This window comes from Eimeria necatrix, genomic scaffold (genome assembly GCF_000499385.1).
Source record: "Eimeria necatrix Houghton genomic scaffold, Enh_scaff30, whole genome shotgun sequence".
In the NCBI taxonomy this organism is placed as follows: domain Eukaryota; phylum Apicomplexa; class Conoidasida; order Eucoccidiorida; family Eimeriidae; genus Eimeria; species Eimeria necatrix.
The window spans coordinates 19,124-38,083 of record NW_013653541.1 but is presented as its reverse complement, the minus strand read 5'-3'; the positions used below and the strand labels follow the sequence as shown (position 1 = coordinate 38,083).

Genomic DNA, 18,960 nt, shown 5'->3' with positions numbered 1-18,960 from the left:
TTAGGAGTTCTCAATGAGCATTCCTTAAAGAATATTAAATGAGTAATGTTCGTGGGTTGGGGCCGACCAGGCATTTTGACTGCAACTTTGGATGAACAAGCCTGATAGGAACATAGGAAGTGTTGCCAGTTCAGCAAGGTTAGCGACCGCGGTCGCGACCCCTGCCTCATGATCTCAGTACGCACGTGGTACTTCTGCTGGAGTGTACTAATGCAAGTGATGCACATCCGCGCGGTTTTCTTCCCAAGCCTTCCCCCCATTCTGCATCATTCGGGGCGGCCAGACTTCCCTCAGCGGTACCCCCGCTACACATTAGTACATTTAGTGGTGTCTGGAGCTCTGCTTACCTGTCACTTAAAACTCCGAACCACAGACATAGAACGGAATTAACACACGAATAAATGCACACTTCAAGCCGAGGGTATAGAGGAATAAAACACTGTTGCTCGTGGAGCACCGAGCCATGAAAGCGAGCGATGGCTCACAGCCGCCCTGCTGCTCTGAATAATTTAGTTGGCACAACACAGGCATAAAACAGTAAGCTAAAACTGACATGCATTGTATTCGAGCCAGAAACCAGAAAGAGATACCTAGGAGGACCCTCCATGCAGTCATCTATGGCCCCCAGGTGCAGTGCACACTGTTCGCTGTGCGGCCAATAGTGTCCTTTCTAATGCACTTGAGACTGTCCTGGGTAACCCATAAGGGATGGATCAATAATCAATTGAATTCGTAGCAGAGGTTTAGCTGATAAATGGACCAACCAATGTAAAAGGCGGCGGGTTTTGGCTAAAGTGCATGGGTACGTACGTGCCCAAGCGGGTTAGCCACATGAGGTGGTCGGGCAGGGTTTTCCCTCAGCGTTGTTGAGGATTAATCGTAGAAATATGTTTAAATTTTCAAAATCATACTTAGTTTCGAAGAGCCATCAGGGGTTGTATGGTGAGTTTGCCTTTTTCTGTAGACCCCCCAGACCGAGCGCGCCCGAGGAAGGACCAGCAATAGAGACCAGCGCACTGCCGCTGCTGCCCCCGCTCTTTTGGGCAGGCTCCGTAGCTCTTTGAACTACTTGATGTGAATTAATTTTAAATATCTAAGATTTGAGAGCTTAAAAACAAGGAGTAACTGAGGACGCTGTGAACCAATCCGTTCTCCTTTAGGCTGAGCGCCTCCCAGAACAGACGCCCCACACACTGGAGCGCGCCGGAGCCAAACTAGCCGTGAGAGCTGGCTCTACTACTGAGGTTAGTCGATTTCAATTCATAAATACGCCTAAATAATGCTGAATTCCTGGGAATGAAGAGGTATTGACCAGACCACGGGTTGGGTTGCAAGCGTTTGGAAGAACCGAGCAACCGCCACCCCCGTGGGTCAGCGCAGCAGCGCTGCACGCCCTAGTGTGTGCGCTGCATGACTGCACGGGCTATTGGCATGCAACCCTCATTGTGTTACTTTCGCATGATATCTCAAATTCTATACACATGCCATTGAGCATGAAGTTAGTGTCTTCCTACATCTCCACGCGCTCAGGTGGCCGCCACTGTTGCCTCTAGATCTCTGTCTGCCCAAGTCAACGGGGCATCCGCCGCCTTCTCTGCTCTTTCTCTATTTCTACATGACTCTACTTGTTCGTAATTATTCTGTCAGCTCAAAGCTGCCGTCTCACCTCACCTGCTGCATCTCCCGCCTGTCTGCCTCCCGTGGCAGACAACAGGTTCAGGAACCTCGCGTGCATGCCGAGGCCTCTACTGGCTGCCCTCCAGTTGACGTTTTATATAGTCTTTCTGCTTCATCCTAACGCCAGCGTCACTGGCGGTGGCCCCTGCGAGCGGCGCACATCCCATTCGCAGCAGCGGCTGCTGTTTCCCCTTCGGCTCTCGCACTCAAGAGACACACCCTAACCGCTTCTGTTTATTCCTTAACCGCAAAATAATCAAAAACGTGGGGAGTTTAGCATACTCCGGTCAGCCAAAAGGCCTCAAGTCTCCCGCGTAGCTACTTACATCGAACACCGTGGAGCCTGGAGCCACCCCCCCGACAGGGTCACCCTTGCGGACGACTGGAGGCCCTGTGGCTTCCACTCGTGGAGGTGACTCTTTAGAAGCCTTTCTGTCCAAGACGACTGGCGCAGTCCACAAGCTGCGCCTCTGTCGCCATTAGCTCCGAAGGATTCCTGGGACCCGAGGCAGCTACCTGGCGACGTGGCTAGCTGGCTAGCTGTCCCACTCACTGCTCGCGCCACGGCACTAAGAAATGACCTCATTAACTGTCTCAGCCTCTAAGTGCACCCTTGTACAAGTGATAAGGCAGCCTCCCTTGTGGCAGCGAAGATGCATTCAGAGAGGCAGACCACCACGGGGCCCAGTGGGGACCCCGTCCCCGCTTCTGTAGAGGCTGGAGGGGCAGCTTCGGGAGTGGCCCGCGAAATGAGTAGCAGCCACAGCAGCAGCAGTGGGAGTCGCAGAAGTAGCGGTAGCAAGACGTCTCGTCTGTTCTCGTCGGGAGGCGGCCTGTGGGGTTCCTCTGCACTTCCTAGCGCGCCCCTGCTGGGAACTCAGCGCACACTGCTAAATGCAAAAAAGGAGAGGCTCTCTAGAGGCACTCGGCTTCTGATGCCTTATTGGGCCGCGAGGCAGGTAGTCATCAACCCTGTCAACGAGGAGGAGACGTGCCCACCCACGCCAGCTGCGCGGGGACGCATGCAGTTCGTGAGCGCTACAGGCACCAGCATACAGAACTTTTAGATTAGCAAACACGAAAGCACAGAGGTGACAGATGAGAAAGCCACAGGTCTTGCTGCCAGTGTTAGTCGCATGTAATGCTGCCCCCGTTTCTCCTTTCGTGCCTGCCCCTTTTGCTCGTTCCATGTCTGCTGCTGATGTCGGTGCTGCGGCTAACGCTGCATCTGCTGCTAGGGGCCGGTGCCACTGAGGCGAGATTGGCTACTATTGCTGCGGTTACTGCTTCTGCAGAGTCTTTCTCACTTTTTCTGCTCTTGCTGGCGCCTGTTGTCGCGCCCGACGAATATATGGCTCGTGGCGATGTGCATTCTATCTGTGGTGGTGTATGGTTCTGAAGAGCCGAGCCTGGGGTCTATTCCTCATCAAGTTCTGCGACTCATGGGGGCCCCCCTGCTGCTGCTGCTCTCAATTGTTGCATTTGCGGGACTCAACATACAATCCTCAAGCCGCCGGGAAGCCATTGCAGCGTAAGACAGTACGCAACTGTAGTTCTTTGGGGGTGCTGTACTTTGGTGTAGGCGTTCTCGGGCTAAGCATTGCAAATTTCGGGCTAACAGCGACATCCTACACTTGAAGGCAGTATTCAGAGAATCATCACAAGCTGCACGTAGGATTCTTAGTCGAGTTTGTACTGTTAGTGCTTGCTCGTGCTGACAGTAGTGGCATCTTTGTTGCAAGACTTGCCTATGAATCTTTTTGTTTAATTTTCGCCCCATTGATTGCATTCCGCCTACCAACCTAGTGCTTACGCACCGTCAGTGCTTTTTTCCGTGTTTGCGTGCCATGCGATGATTTCACATCTTCTCACCACTTTTGTGCCTCTACAAGTGCTCCAAGCTATACTGCGTCTGCTCTTTGTGGCCCTCGGCCGCCTTCCCTAAGCGAGAGCGGCGGCTCCTAGCAACACTTTTCTCACGCACCGGCACGTTCACACGCTGTATCGCCAGCGTATGCACGTGCAGGTGCCCGAGATGCACACTTTCGCAGTGCACTGGCGTGCATTGCAAAAGCAAGTTCTGCAGCATCGCATGCCTTTAGCACAGTTTGCTGCTGTATTGTTTACAGCAGGTTACTGCGCTGCCTTTCCCTTTGCACGTGTCTTGCTGCTCGCTTTCGTCTGTATGTTGCATTTGTATTTCTGCAGCACAGTATCTAGCGCCTTCTGCTGTCATGTGCTAGATGGCCGCGAGCCGGTCCTTAAGGAAGTAGGGCTCTCTTTAACACCTCAGCAACTGTCATGAACTTATGAGCAATGCCCTTGATGGCGAGCCTTTTGTTGTTTCTGCCTCCCTCACTTTCTGCCATTGCTTTTCTTATTCTTTCTCGATCTCTTTCCATTTACGGGCATCTGTGTATCTGCCTCTGCCCTCATGCCTATCTCTTTTTCAGGCTCACTTTGAGCATTTTATTTGTAATTGATGCGCATTCTGAAGCTGCCTAGCGCTCATATTTATTGGAAAATTTTAATTCACTCTCTGCCACTTTTCTGCCCTTCTGTACTCTCACCTGTTTTTCGAGCGTGCTCCTGGCCCCCGTTGCTGCAGTGGGCTGCCACTCTGCAAGACGCTTCAGCGTGTTGCGTTGAGTTTACCTGACCTATAGGCGGCTTGGGGAGACCTCCGCGTGGGCAACATCGTGCGCGTCTATGCTGGGGAGTGCGTGCCAGCAGATCTGCTGATTCTCACGTGCGGCCATTCCGAATCCGCCATCCTTGACTTACGGATGGTTGAAGGAGCGGCGAGATTCACCAGGCAAGTTTAGCGAAGCCGCTGGCTGCTAATATCTCTATTTCCCTTACAAGTGTAACTTCCTCCCTACTTTCCCAGCTACTCCGAAGGCCTTTGAAACAGTTCGTATGAGGATTACATTGCTGAAGCTCATCTGTAGCTGCGGCGTCATTCTGCTCAGACGCTATTGCGTAAGAGAGACGAAGGCGGACTATACGCTGACGGCTCTTGCAGGATTGAGAGGCCGTGTGGTGTGTGAAAACATGAATCCTGATTCCCCTCATTTTAAAGGGACCATACGGTTTGACGCGAGGCCTAGGGGAACTCGAATTGTAGCCAACAATGTTGCTCCAAGAGGTACGCAGTATGCTGATCCTTTTTCTTCTGCTGTGGCTGGTTTCAGTGCTGGCATTGCTGCCCTTGCAGCTGCAGCATATAGATACCGAGCAGAGGACTAATACCAACGTAGGGGAGCACAATACTGCGGGCTGTATGGCATATCTTCTGCGTCCCTGATGAGGTTTGCCGTATACGACCACAGGCCGATAGAGCTTTAACTCGCTGCTGCCGTCGCCATCTTTTTTGTTTCCTCAATACAGGAAGTATCCTTCGTTGGACACAGTGGATTGACGGCCTGGTGCTACACGCCTCAGAAGACGTTGCTTTTCTCCAGCCTCGGAGGAAACGCAAGACGAGAAGCAGTGAACTCGATTCTGCATGTAATATCATCGTCGGTTTCTTCGCAGTGGTGACATTTCTTCTTGGTGTGGTAGGCTGTTGCACCAAACTGCTTCCCCTTTACTGCAGAATTTTGGGGTCTGCGCTCTAGAAGTGAAGGATCATATTAGACAAGGCTCGAAAGTGGCGAGTTCCGTCCTTCATCTTCCATTTTTCATTTTCTTCGAAATTTTGATCCTTTTGTAAATGCACCTGTAATTTTCCCGAACTCAGCGACAAGTGTTTTTCGGGTGCTCTACAGGGGTGCTCTTATTCATTAAACAGATTCCTTGGGTACAGCTTAATGCTTGTTGCTGTGACTGTCGAGACTTTATTTCAGGCTTTGTTGGTTATTGAAGGCCTGACTGGCACAAACCAGGACTGGACTTTTGATGTGCCGCAATATAAAGCGCAGCTTTCTCAGTGTTTGCTCCTCCTGTCTTGTGGCCCTGTGGCGCTGACGCTTGCTCTCGACATCTTGAAACTGCGGAGGAAAGAAAATCTTGTGCAGCCTTTGCGCGCGCTGCCGGACCGTTGGAAAGACCTTCCAGATCAAGACACGGAGCACAACGCGAACAGACGGCAACACCTGTTGCATACTTGGCAGCTAGAGGAGGAAAAAGAGTCCCATCAGAAGCAGGGGCCGTCTTTGGGTGGCACAGAATATTACGCACCTGAGTTATATGGACAGCTCATATCGCCTTCCGCTCTAGATGATTTATCCAGGGCAAATTTTCTTTTGTTCGATAAGGGAGCGACTGTGAGTGGCTCCACACTGCAGCTCAAAGGGATTTGCGCCGGCGGACGAAGTTTTGTCAAACGTTATGGGATGTATGCAAAACTTGGAAGCAACTCAATACTGGAAGAGAGCAGATTTGGCGAACCAAGAGGTGCCCAACTCGCGGAAGAGCTATCAACGGAGTCACCGTGCCAGAGGACACAAAATGCCAGTGGGAGTTCAGCGGAGATTCGAGAAAACATTGTTTCCAAGGACAAGTCAAGCTGTACTAATTCAACGCGTGCGCGCTTCAACCGATGTAAGCAATGCGATATTCGTGTTGAGGACCTTACCATGATCGAGCACTACTACACCAAGCACAGGGACGAAAGAAGCAGACTGGAGGCCCTCGCACAGGTGAGCTAGCTGAGTTGGTGCGAGCGGATCGTTAGGCTGCGTTTCGACATACTTAGTATAGTCTTCGGCCGAGCAAAGCCGATGAGAATTTTCAGGGTGCATTCTTTGACTATATGCTGCTTGATCCGGTACTGAAATTGCTTTTTTTCAATCGGGTTCCACCGAAGTATTTTTTTTCGTAGAGCGGAACAGTAGTGCTGCACCTGCCAATTCATGTGAGATGCGTGGCAGCATTGCAAATAGGTCCAAGGTGGCCATTAGACCTGTCTTAGGGTCGTGCGTAGGTTGGCTTTTCTTTTCGTCGTTCAGGTTGCATCAATCTGCCACTGTGCAACACCATATCGCTCGAGGCGGGCTACTGAAGGTACGCTGCAGACGTCTGTTTCCAATGTATAGCAGCTGCGTGGCGTTGTGGACCTGATGCGTTACTGGTTGACACCTTTTGCAGAGATAGAAGGAGCAGTTGCTTGTTTTTCGATGTGTAACTGCGGTTTTTTGCTTTTGCATTCTATTTAAGGAAAAAAGGAAGAAGCGAACGACTCGCCTGTTACTCCGGAAGCAACTAGAGCACAGGCAGACATCGACTTCCAGGTACACCTTCTTAGTTTCCTCTTTCCTCTAGAGAAGTGCTGCATGAAGAGCTTTACCTCTGGGAAATACAAGAGGCCACAAAATAATCCTGCAGAGGTGGCATGTAAGGAGGGAAATGGCACCTTTTGAGCATGCTATGCGATTCAGTCAACGCTGCCTGAAGATGCAACAATATTGAAACTCTGCGGCATCTTGGGATACAAACCGATATTCCGCCGGGGCATGCAGCTGCATGTTGAGCGTTCAACAGCCAGCATGCCGTGCTGCCCTTGTCAGTTGCAGGGAACAACACTCACATCGACAACAAAGTCATCTGGGGGATCATCTCAAACGCCAGCCCTAAAGACGGAAGGTTTAGCTGAAAGCGGTTGCTGCTGCAAAGCTACTCCGCTTCAAACGCTTGTTGAGGCTGTTTTCGGTGAGAAGCTTTGTGCAGCGTACTGTAATCCAGTCTGTTTGCTGGAAGTTGTGGGCACTCATGCTCCGTCGCCGCGGAGGCCGCGCCTTGCATGCGTCGTAAAGCCGATGGGACACCGCTCGGGTGCACTTCTTGTTGTGAGGGGCGCACCAGAAGACCTTGCGAATATATCGCAGGGGGGCATAGAAGCTCTCCACGCAATTGAACAGGGGAAAGTGGTTCTTGATACGCCCCGGGACAAAACTCGCTTCTCCGAGAGCAGCAGTAACACCAGCAGTAGCGACAGCGGAGTGGACGAAACACCTAAAATCTGCTCAAAGAAGGAAGAAAGTGACGCAGAACGAACTGGTATGAGGGGACAAGCCTGCGAAGATGCCTCTCGCGTGCGTCAGATATTGCTGGCGGCACAACGCTTTTCGCTAGAGGGCTCGCTGCCGTTGGTATACGCGGTTCGGGTCCTCTCCGCTGAAGAGCTAGCTTTGTATATGCAGCTGAGCGAAGAAGCTTCGAATTCCATGTACCGTCAAGAAGAGAGGCATGAACGGGTCATCACTAGTTTCGAGACGAATCTGCAGGTACTGTGACAAGGGTTAGGGTCGTCTATCAAGGAAAACTAACTGAGACCACATGGGAGATGGCCTCTGCAGCACAAACCACAATTGTTATCTTCCTTTATTTGCTGAGTGTGTGCAGATAGTAGGGTGCGTTGCTGTTGCTGAGAAGCTCCAGCCTCGGGTGTGTGAGACTCTTGCTACGCTAAGAGGGGTGGGAATTCGGCAAGTGCTGCTTGCTGGAGCTGATAAGCATGTTGCTCTAGCTGCCGCGAGGCATTGTGGGCTCTTGACATCATTTGAATGGAATAACACGGTCACAGCTGGGACGGAAGGCATTGAGCAGGTTCGAAACATAGGACCAGCACATCACCACCTCGGCGGTCCCCCATCCGGCGCTGCTGGATCCGTGGCCGCGGACGACGGTGACTACACGTCTCATGGTGACAGCAACGAGCCCACACGAGTGAACAGAAACTCATATTGTCGACAGTGTTACGAAGATATGCACCTTGCAAGCTCAGACCACCCTGCGGATGAAATGCACCAAAATTCGCCTAGAGCATTCTGCCCTGGAACTCTCCATGGACTGATGACGAACACTCCAGCATCTCTCTCTCAATGGGCTGTAGCGGACGCAAATTATCTTCTGCAGCGCTGCTCAGCTGAATTGACCTACTATGCGCGCAAAGATCGTCGCCGCCTTCAGAGTCCATCTGCTTCACTCTGGGCATGTGAATGCGGGACGGCTGTCTCAAGGCGGCGTGTTTTCAAGACATCAAATCGTCGACGTTCTTTCGGCGGAGAAGGACGACGAATTGGGGAGTTTCTTGCGGACCGCAGTTGCAGTCGAACAAAGGGTTATTTCAGAAGAGAGAAAGACGCAACTTCGTGTCAAAGGGAGATTCTCAACAAGGATCTGAGACCAAGGCGTAGGGTACTGCGGCATAGGATAGAAACCAAAGAAGGGCAGAATGTGAGCCTCTCATCACTACCGCTCCGACGAAAACTTCGCATTGGGCGATGTTTCCTCCAAGTTTTTGAAGACATGTGGCGCCAATCAAGGGTTCACGGCCAGGGCATTTGCCTCTTATCCGATGCGGCATCTCTCTCCTTCTTTTTCTCTCACAAGCTGTTGCAGGTCGGCATCTGCGTTAAGCTGCAAAGTCTCTCCTGAAAGCTGCACTTGATGTTTGGGCTGCGTCTACTGCTTGGCTTGCTAACCTGGTGGTGAGTCGTTTCGAATTTTTTCCTACCGGGTGTGCTGCGTTCTTGCAGGGGCTGCTTGTTTACGCCATCTGCCGCGCAGATACCAATGTTTGTGCGGAGGTTCGTGGCCAGCTGAAGCAACAGTTGGTTGCTTGCATCAAGGCTTCGTTGAAGCCCCAGCCGATTGTAATAGCGGCTGGAAGTAGCGCGGAGGATGCAGCAATGATGCGAGAAGCCACTATAGGCATTTTGATGCTGCAGGCCTTGACGCCAGCTGAAGAGGCGACTTATGTTGCAGAGGGGCCTGCGGAACACATGACGGATCCAGTAACATCCAGCGAGAATGGGGCGAAGCCCCCTGTTGCTCGGCACCTTCGCAGAACCTTTCTACCCAATTCCAGAAAGACGTCTCATGCCTTTTTACCGCTTCTACCTGAACAGGAGCCTGGCGCAAAACGGAGGAAATCTCTTCCTCTACCAGCAGCTCCTGAAAACTGTCAAGCTCCGAAAGGCCGGATCAATTCAATGGACTCTGGGCTTAATGGGCTTCTGAAACAAGCGTCGTCTGTATTTCAACAAGATTTGGTAGTACAACAGCACCAACAGGCGACACAGTCTACCAACCAAGGCCCTGGTCGTGTTGGTAGAAATTCCGTAACAAACAACTGCACTTTCGTGCCCTACATGCAGGCTGCGTGCCTTTGTGGAAGCAGCGCAGACGTGGTTCTAGAATCGTTTCACTCGCTTTGCTCCCTGATATTTAGGGATGCACTTTTTGAGCGAGCGCAGAGCGTACTACTCATAGATCAGGTCATTTACTCAACCAGCGTGCTTTTGGCGTTTCTTTTTGCAATGCTAGCCACAAACCTACTTGACTCTGGGGACCCAACAGGCTTGGTGAACTGCATCTGGTTCTCGCTAATCGCCATCGCTGCAGCCTGCCTGACTAGTCGTCCAATGGCTGCTGCACTTGATGACGAAGTAGGTACAACGCAGGCTAGCATGGCGGGCTTACTTACTCTGTTATTCTGAGCACTTTAATTGCTTTGAGATTTTTCATGGTACAGTGAAACAGCTCATGACTCACCAAATAATTTGCAAAAGCCTCTGCTTCCTTGTTCTTTTGACGAGGAAAAATATGCCTGAGCGTTGACTTCGTCTTGCTAGATGTGGATGTGTTCCCGATTTTGCAGCGAACGAGGCCACTGTCGTATCTGTGGCTTCGGCGTCGCAAAATACTTTGCGTCTCGCATTTGCTTTGGACAGTGCTTGAAGGAGTTACAACGGCGGTGACTGTTTTTATTCTGTTGTTCCGGGCTCTCTCTGAAGGACTGCGGATGGGCGTATTGCTACATCTCACTGATTTCTTCTTTGCCGCTTTTTGCTTCGGCATTGTCGTACGGCCTTGGCTGATTGCCCTTAGCATAGGCGGACCTGCTGCACGCGGGCGCACTTTAAGGGCGGCTTGGAAAGGCGTTTGGGAGAGTGTGGATCGTCGTGGCTTTAATACCTGTCAGGCAGACGGACAATTTAGGAGCCGGTACAGGGCCGAGGCCGCTCAACCACTACTGCTCCAATCCGCTGAAGCAGCCACACGTAGGGGCAATGCGCATTCACGTCAAAATGTGGAGAGCTGCCACCAAACAACCGATGTTTCTGGTTGTGTGTTTCGCCCAAGCGCCAGTTCCGGTCCCGCTAGTGCACCTCGGCTGCGTGACACCTATATGGTACCGGTGGGACAGGATACTGCAGCAAGCCCGTATAGCTCAGCCGAAGACCTGCACATTAAGGAGGTGCAGGCGCCAATGGGATATTTCGGACTGAACACGAAGGAGCAGCATGATAGCCCATCACGCTTCTTAAACTCGAATTTGAAGGCGTCCCCAAATATGTTTATGCGTTGGTGTGAACAGCTTAGAGCCCGTTTGAAGCTTCTACGCTTTTTCTTTAAGGTCCTTTTTCTTCTTAGTCTCCCATGGCTCATTACGATTCTACAGCTCCTGATGTTCTATGATGAAACCAGCGCCATGAAGCATCTGCACGTCTTGCCGTACTCTTTCCCGGCTTGGTGGCTTGTGCTTATTCCTTGCACTACTGTAACAGTGCTAGTGGCGGGCCTTTTTCGACAAATTAATGTGTTACTTGGCGCTGAGAAGGTCTTGATGGCCGCTGAAGATGCGTCCGCGGCTGCACGGGCAGTCGCCGCCATAGGCAGGGCAGCAGACACGCGCAGTCCGCAGCCCCAAGCTCAAAACCAGCCAAAACAGCGCTCCTTAGCCTGCTTTGGCTACTGCATGCATGACAGGTCTGCTTTGCAGCAGTTGTGCAGCATCTGCTCGGCTTTCGACGCCATTGATGTATCACTGCTCAGGCAGCTTGAGAGCAGCATTGGGGTTCAGAAAACCCAGAGCAATCAGATAGAGGAACAGTCTCTGGAGCCGCTGCAGCGGAATACCAACTCTTTGCATTTCCTGGAATGCTTCGCAAGCTGCACCGCACGTTGCTCATACCACATACAACAGCATCTGTTGCTTCTTCAAAAGATAGCGGCGCGACTTCCCGCTCCGTTTCGCTTTTCGCTGCAAAACGGCGAGGCTGTTCTTCACTCCCTCTCACTGCACCCGGCCGGCAAGGCTATCGTCCGTTCGTCGAAATCTTTGCCAGTTGGTAAGACTGTGGCATTTGCTTCGGTCTTTACATTCTGATGGTAACGCTGAGTTCACTGCAGATACACAAATTTGGGTTACAACAATGTAATTTCACGGTTTCCCACATTTTGTGTGGTTTTGCAGCATCGGAGAGCCCAGTGTTTGCTGCTCTTTCCTGGGAGGTGCGCCGGCAGCTAGCAACATCAGGTGGGGGCTTCCTCGTGGGTTTTGGAAAAACGGCGGAGAGCGGGGATGAGCGCCGTCTTCGGAGGGCCATGACTGACACGACAAGTTTGTTCTCTGAATGCAACGTGGTCGTTGAAGGGGACTGGTCAAGTGAAAGCTTGTTCGAGTCAGAGAGTGAATTTGAAGGGACTTCACCATCTGCGCCTCCCGTTGTCTGCGACGAAGCCACTACAGAGCAACGTGCAAACGAAGCATTAAAAGGATTCTCTTTGACATTCCGAGATCCTTATTTAGAGGCGGATTACCAGTCCGCGCGTGAAAGGGAGCTGCGTCGGTCGATGCTCGCTTTCCGCAGCACACTAGGCGTTTTGCTCGCCTTGTGGATTATTTTTAACTTAGTTACACTTACTGTTCAACGAGGCATCAATACTTCACGTGACCGCTGGGATTTAGTATTATCCTTTGTGCCGTTTATACCTCTTGCCGTGGTTCTTATTTGGTCGTTTCGGCGTTCATTTGCTAGTAGGTTTGAAGGCCTCGTCGGATTTTCGGCTGTTGCGTACATAGTCTTGCAAAATATAGTTGATTACAGACTGGTGAGCTAGAGTTTCCAAATATGGCATTTGCTGCACGAAACAGGCACATACAGTATTTGTGAAGTAGCATGTTCATTTTGTGCACTAAAATCGAGATTTAGGATGCCGTCGTAATCTGTTTTGCTCTGCACACAAATAGATGCACCCTTGACTCTAATGTGGTGGGCCAAATTTGCTTTTGTGCGCGCTTTTTCCTGAAATGCAGTCTTCAGATGGTATGGATACCAGTCTATCTGTAATCCTCGTGGTCGCGGTCATGTTACGGCTACCATTTAAGCTTGCAACAAGCCTGAATTTGCTCTATGTCTTTTCGAACATACTGCGCTACGTCTTGGGGTTCTATAATCAGTCCTACTTCTGTCGTTTTGCCTGCATGAATTCTCCACCTCGTCTGTTTTACCCCTTCTCCGCTGTTCCGTGCAAAGAAGGCTTTTCTTTGGATCGGCTTGAACGCTGCGTGCCCGCGGATTCGATCCTGCACAAGCTGATGGCTCCCCTCAAAACGCGGCAGGAACTGCTTGCAGTAGCGGTGGCGCATGAGATTGGATCAACTCCGGAGGAAGTTTTGAGTCAGCGCGAGCCAAGATGTTTGTGCATATGGCAGCTCTTATCGTACGTTCCTTGGATTCTGGGTCTCGTGGCACTCATGGCATTCGGCTGCTACCGACAGGAATACAATCAGCGGAAACGTTTTCTTCTTGATACTCAGGCAAGCAGCTGTGCACAAGACCTAACGGCTTCTAAAAACATCAAAAGCCTTCGTTGATGGCCGAAGTCATGATTTTCCAGGATTTGTAAAGTGTGCGGTCCCGAGCAACAGAACCAATCTGTTTGCGCTGTCCATTATGTGGCGTGCAGGTACAAGCAGCGCGCATGCGGAGTAGGGAGATTCTTAATACCATGCTGCCTTCCTTTGTTGTAGCTAAAATGCTCTCGGCAACACACAGGGATTCCAGGCAAGTTTCTCTATCCGGGCTTCTCGTAAGCAGAACTACGCCGGTGCTCGAAGATTGCAAAGGAGTCCACCGTGTTCTTGACCACTCATACGCTGCATCCGGGTCTCGGGTTTTTTATGCGTTTCAGGCCGATGAACATGCCAAATGCCATACCTTATTATTTGTGTTCGCCACCACTTTTTTTGTCTGTTCTCTTCTGCGACGTCGCCGATTTTCACAGTCTCGTCTGTGCCTTTTCCTTGCCGCAGGTTGGTAGTTAGCGTGTCTCTCCTTTGGCCATATATGGTGCAGCGTTGGCGTTGTGATATTAAGTTGTAATGTGATGAAGCCGCTTGCAAACGAACTGCAGTGTTTGTCTCGCACTTGCTTTGTCGCGAGCCGTGACAACTTTTAGTGGTCTGCAACCCCCAGGGTGATATGCCAGGGCCGCCATAGGTGCGTACTGTGCCCTGGCCATTCAGGACCTAGTGAAGCTCCTGGATGCCCTCTTCCTGTGTTTCGACAAACTAAGCGAACAGTTCCAACTCGTGAAGATTGAAACTGTTTTTGAAACGTATCTTGCTGCAGCAGGCAAGGCTGCGACGGAACAGAAGGCTAATGTGAAGTTTTCGCGAAAATACCTCGTCTGTGCTGATACAGCTTCAGTTCGTTTGGCGTAGTGGTTGACAGGGTGACCTAGCAGCAAGTGATGAGCCACCCCTCTGAGTTGCGGAGCTGATCCTATAAGCCAACTTCACCGACGTCGGAGTTGTTTATTTATGCGGCATGTGGGTATTTATCTTCAGGCCTGAATGATCCAGTTTTGGCAGATGATGCAGGTGGACAAATGGACGAGGAGAGAGATTCCTTCAGCGAGCGAGACCTTCTGAAAGTCCAGCAAGGGGCCTTTAGTGCTGTTGAGTGAGCTATTGACTGACTCCTGGCAGGCGGAAACACATTGCTTTTTGCAGTTCTCTGAAAGTGGTCGCTTTCTCCGTCTGCATTGGCGCTGCAGGACAGCTTTGGCGATGCTCCAGGTAACCTTGTACATTACGTATGATTCAGCCGAGCCGTCATCAGTCAGGAATCCGGAAGAAACACAAAGTCAACAAAGCAGCCCGAGGGAAAATGCCATCCTTCAAACAGTTAATGATGGAGGCTGCCAACGACAAACTCGTCGTGTAAGAGTGAAGATTGGCATTCACAGTGGGAACGTCATCAGGTGCGTACGAGCCAAATGCGACGCTGCAATTAGTTGCTGGCATCTGTTTTAAATTCAGTGCCACCTTTGAAACGTTGCGTATGTATGCTTTCATGTTTTTGCTGCAGCGGCGTTGTAGGTTTTCGGAAGCCTCAATACGCTCTTTTCGGAGATACAGTAAACACCGCTTCAAGGATGAAGAGCACGAGTCCGTTGACAGACTAGGAGCATAGGCCTCACAGCTGCATCCGACTAAGTGACATTAATGAAGCATATCTTGAAGAGCTGCGGGTTTCATCGCGCAGAAAATTATTCTCCCGTGGATTCTGCTTTTTAGCCTGAGCATCTGCGCCATTATCTATCAGTCACAATTATATTCCCTGCAATGTGAATTTTCCAGGCGTGGCCGATGGAATTCATATTAGTGGAGCAACCCATAAATTCGTCGCTCATGACCAGCAGTTCAAGTGGAGAGAAGAGATGGTCGATGTCAAGGGTAAAGGTGCGGTTGGGCAAACACTGATGGCAGCTGGCTGTTCAAAGATATCTTCACACTGACGTGGCACAAACGTGTCTGAGGGGTGCTGAGACTTTGTGGCATGCTTATGATAAGTGTACAAGCTGATGCTTCTGAATCCACGTCTTGCTTGCGTGCTGCATATTGTATTTGCAGGCCGCATGCAGACTTACTTTTTAGATCATGTGGTCGGCCTGCGCACACCTTCGGAAGAGGCCATCTGCCGCGCTCCTGAACCAGCCGGCCGCTATGGGAGCAGCAGCATGTCGTTTGCACAAGAAAGTGAAGATGTTTCCTCCTACTTCCAGGGTGTTGCTCAGTGGCCACGACGGCACAGAAGTCGCCGTTGGCAGGACCCCAGCCTTACAATTACGAGATCAAGCAGTGCGTATCCAGAGGCAGCATGTCAGAGACTTCCGGATAAGCCGAGCTCTTCCAGTCCAGCAGGGAGAACAGCTCGAGGGGTGCCAGTTGTGGATGAGCCATCTCATTGCGCGGGGTGCCAAAGCACTAGTGTTGTCAGCGAGTCTTCCGTGGATGGGACGGCGAACCGTCCGTGCTGCCCCCGGCAGCAGTCATCAAGCTCATTAGGAGCTTTGGGCAGCGTCTTACCTGCTGCAGATAACTTAGAGCGGAACGACTGCGGATGCAATACAGATTGTGGGTCTCTTGCGAGAATTTCAATTCCTCTAGATAGGCGCTCTACTCTCTCTAATGAGCGCTGTTCACGGTGGCGTGGCGCCGAGCGCCTGCAGCGCATCACAAACGCAGTAGCATCTGTCTTCAGTCCAGTACAATTTGGTTCCAGTGGCCGGCGCCGACGAAGTGGCAGCCACGAACAGCGAGCAAGCAGGAAGCGCAGCAGGAGTGCTGCGTCATCGGCAGACAGCCCTTGGCGAAGGGCTGGTACAGGCGGAGCTGGCCGGACTGACTTGGAAGAGCCACTTTGCAAGTCTGCAAATGCAGTGGACGATGATGCAAAGCGTCCTAAATTGTCGTCTAGAATAACAAGAGCGTTTGGACTGAATGCGCGTACCGACATGGTCCGACTTCGATTCTGCTCTAGTGACATGGAAGACAGCTACAAGCACAACTTTTACTCAAACAAAGCTCACATAAACGCGATCGAGCAGGCAATAATTATATTTTTGGTAAGTTGAATGCGCATCGTCCCCAGAAATGCAGTTACTCCTATCAGTCGTACGGAAGGAGAAGCGGTAGCGCACCTCATAATCCTTATGGGATTATATCGACGTGCACCGTTCCCGACAGGTTTCGTACGTGTCTTTGCAGGTAGCATTTGTGCATGAATCCATCGCATTCTTGTCAATGGATCGCTTGTCTCCTGCGACATGTGAATTGTTTCAAACTCAACGGATGCTGGTTTGGAGCACCAGATCTTTCGTCGCTTCTGCAGTGTTACTGCTGTGGTTGCTTCTGCACTACAGGCAAAGAGCAAGTTTATCTGTAAGTCAGAACCACAAGTAGCAGTTTTGTACTGGTCCTGTGGGCGGCCGATATTCTTGCGCATTGCCGAGATACGTGCGGCGGCTCCTCTTATGCCCAGCTCAATGATAAAGCTGCTTGGTTTAGGGTTTGTTTTCAGTGGATGGGAATACGCTGGCTGATTTTTTGGCTGAACATTCTGTTTATCTTTGCCGCATTGGCATTTGTACTGACAAATGCAAGGGACCCAGGGTATGTGTGAGCTAACCTGATTAGCTACCGAGTCAGCAAAATAGAGCGAACAAATAGGACAGACCTGGGCGTGTTGGTCTAGCCATGCTCATCTTCTAATTTGTTTCAACACAACGAGCTTGCAGAGAATTGAGTCATCCTAGAAAATGCAGGTAACGGTTGTGCTTGCTGACCGTTTTCGAATGTTCGCACTGTTGTGGCTGCTCAGCAAGAAAGCGCCGTCGGAGTGGCATACAGCTGACACCGTGGAACTCTCTTTCTTCCTTACTTTAATTCACCACAACACTGGACTATTGTTCCAGCACATTATTTTCGTGGATGCACTCTTAATTACGGTAATTCGATTGCATAGCGCACAGGCCACAGTGCACGACCCGCTGCAGCGCGTCGCTATGTTGCCTGCCTGCGGGTGGGAATGGCTTGTCTCCTCATTATGCTGCTACTGTGGCACGGACAATAACATTTTTGTGCTTACGTGCCTGAATACGAACGCAGGCAAGCTTCAGCAGCGCCATGCTCGTGTCTCAGCCCACAACCGAGCGCCTTCGCGGCATCTTAATAGTTTGCCTACTGCTCATTGTCAACCTGATGTCTTGCTATGTTCGAGTACGTCATAGAAGCACATGATTTTAAACACCGCCGTATGAAGCATGTTCAACCTCGGGAGGAGGAACATGTAATAGTTTGTCATTTTTTGCGTTGTTATTAAATGCAGGAGCATGACGACAGGCAGACTTACATTGTGAATCAGGAGGCGAGCGCACTGGAACGGCGCAGCTTGGAGTTGCTAAATGATATGCTCCCAAAAGAGCTGCTTGCTGAATTCCAGAACGACAACCTAAGGCTCGCCTACTCTCACGAGTCCCTGGCATTTCTGTTCGCAGATATATGTGGGTTCACTGCATGGTCACGGAGTGTCAGTGCGGAGCAGGTGCTTTCCCTTCTACAGGTGAGAGAATAACTGGCTGCTCTTGCCCACCTCGGCAAAAGCACAGTCGGGAATTTCTCGTTGGGCAGGCCACATCAAATGAGCTATATGCTTCAAAATCTAGAATATGATCTGTTTGTGCATCCGCAGCGCCTTTTCACGCGTTTCGACAGGGACACCATATCGTTGAATCTTTACAAGTTATGCACCATTGGGGACGCTTATGTTGCGGTGTCTGGTTTACATATTGATACTCCTTCGCAAGAGCCACTAGGCAGGAATCCTGATGCTCTAGACTCGTTCCATGCAGCGTCTACTGCTCGAGGACACACAGATTCATTTGCAAGCTGTCCGTGGCGCCCACAATGCGAAGGTCCATGCGGAGGGGACGGCAGGGCGTGGCGTGAACGCCACGAGACGGACGAAGCATACCGAGTGCTCTGCATGGCGAGGCAAATGCTCGAGCATGTGGAGGCGGTGAGGGAAGAAATGCAAGTCCCAGGTCTCAACATGCGCATCGGCCTCCACGTAGGTTCATGCGTTGGAGGTGTGATAGGTAGTAGGCGTTTGCGGTATGACCTTTGGGGTCTTGACGTTCTTGTGGGAAATGACATTGAGAGCAACGGGTTGCCTGGACAAATTTGTTGCTCAAGAGAGTTCAAAACTGCCTTTCAAAGAGAAGAGCAGAGCGACCTTCGATGCTGCGAGTAAGTTCTTTTAGCACTGCAACACTTAGAACTAGCGTGGCTTTCGCAGCTGCCTTTATGGCCGAACAATTGCGCTGCTTCATGACTGGTCTGCTGTAGTGTGCTTTGTTGCAGCCAGCACGTGGCATTCGTACACTTGAAAAACATCCGCGTCATTCACCGCGAAGTAACAATCTTCACAGTGCACAGTGCGTTTGATGCGAATATATGTGGCATTCGTCGGTCTAACTCCCAGCTTGCTCACTCGTCTCCAGCCATGTCAAACTGTCCATCGAGAAGCAGCAATCGAGGTGTTAATGATGAATCACGGGATTCTTTGCCACCTGAGCTGCCATTTGAACCCATCGACACATCCAGGCAAGCTTTGCACTTGTGTCTTATTTTTTAAAATAGGGTAGTGCTATGCAGCTAATGTATTCCCCAAATCCGTGTAGTATCCACAAGCAGTTCCTGCA

At 51.0% G+C, this 18,960-nt stretch overlaps 1 protein-coding gene across 1 annotated transcript; it reads left to right on the top strand.

Annotated features, from left to right (window-relative positions):
• Window positions 1–2,330: 2,330 nt before the first annotated feature.
• On the top strand, window positions 2,331–18,509 carry ENH_00041780 (Guanylate cyclase , related; the record flags this gene model as incomplete). Its single annotated transcript, XM_013580748.1, has 27 exons — window positions 2,331–2,708; window positions 2,973–3,208; window positions 3,886–3,946; window positions 4,344–4,492; window positions 4,650–4,825; window positions 5,068–5,237; window positions 5,526–6,320; window positions 6,630–6,684; window positions 6,838–6,911; window positions 7,059–7,904; window positions 8,023–9,021; window positions 9,159–10,070; window positions 10,343–11,756; window positions 11,882–12,519; window positions 12,725–13,131; window positions 13,603–13,723; window positions 13,937–14,123; window positions 14,261–14,375; window positions 14,470–14,676; window positions 14,784–14,863; window positions 15,056–15,157; window positions 15,329–16,323; window positions 16,779–16,870; window positions 17,079–17,205; window positions 17,366–17,476; window positions 17,586–17,819; window positions 17,949–18,509. The coding sequence occupies 27 exons, from the start codon at window positions 2,331–2,333 to the stop codon at window positions 18,507–18,509; spliced, it is 10,242 nt and encodes a 3,413-aa protein (XP_013436202.1).
• Window positions 18,510–18,960: the final 451 nt, after the last annotated feature.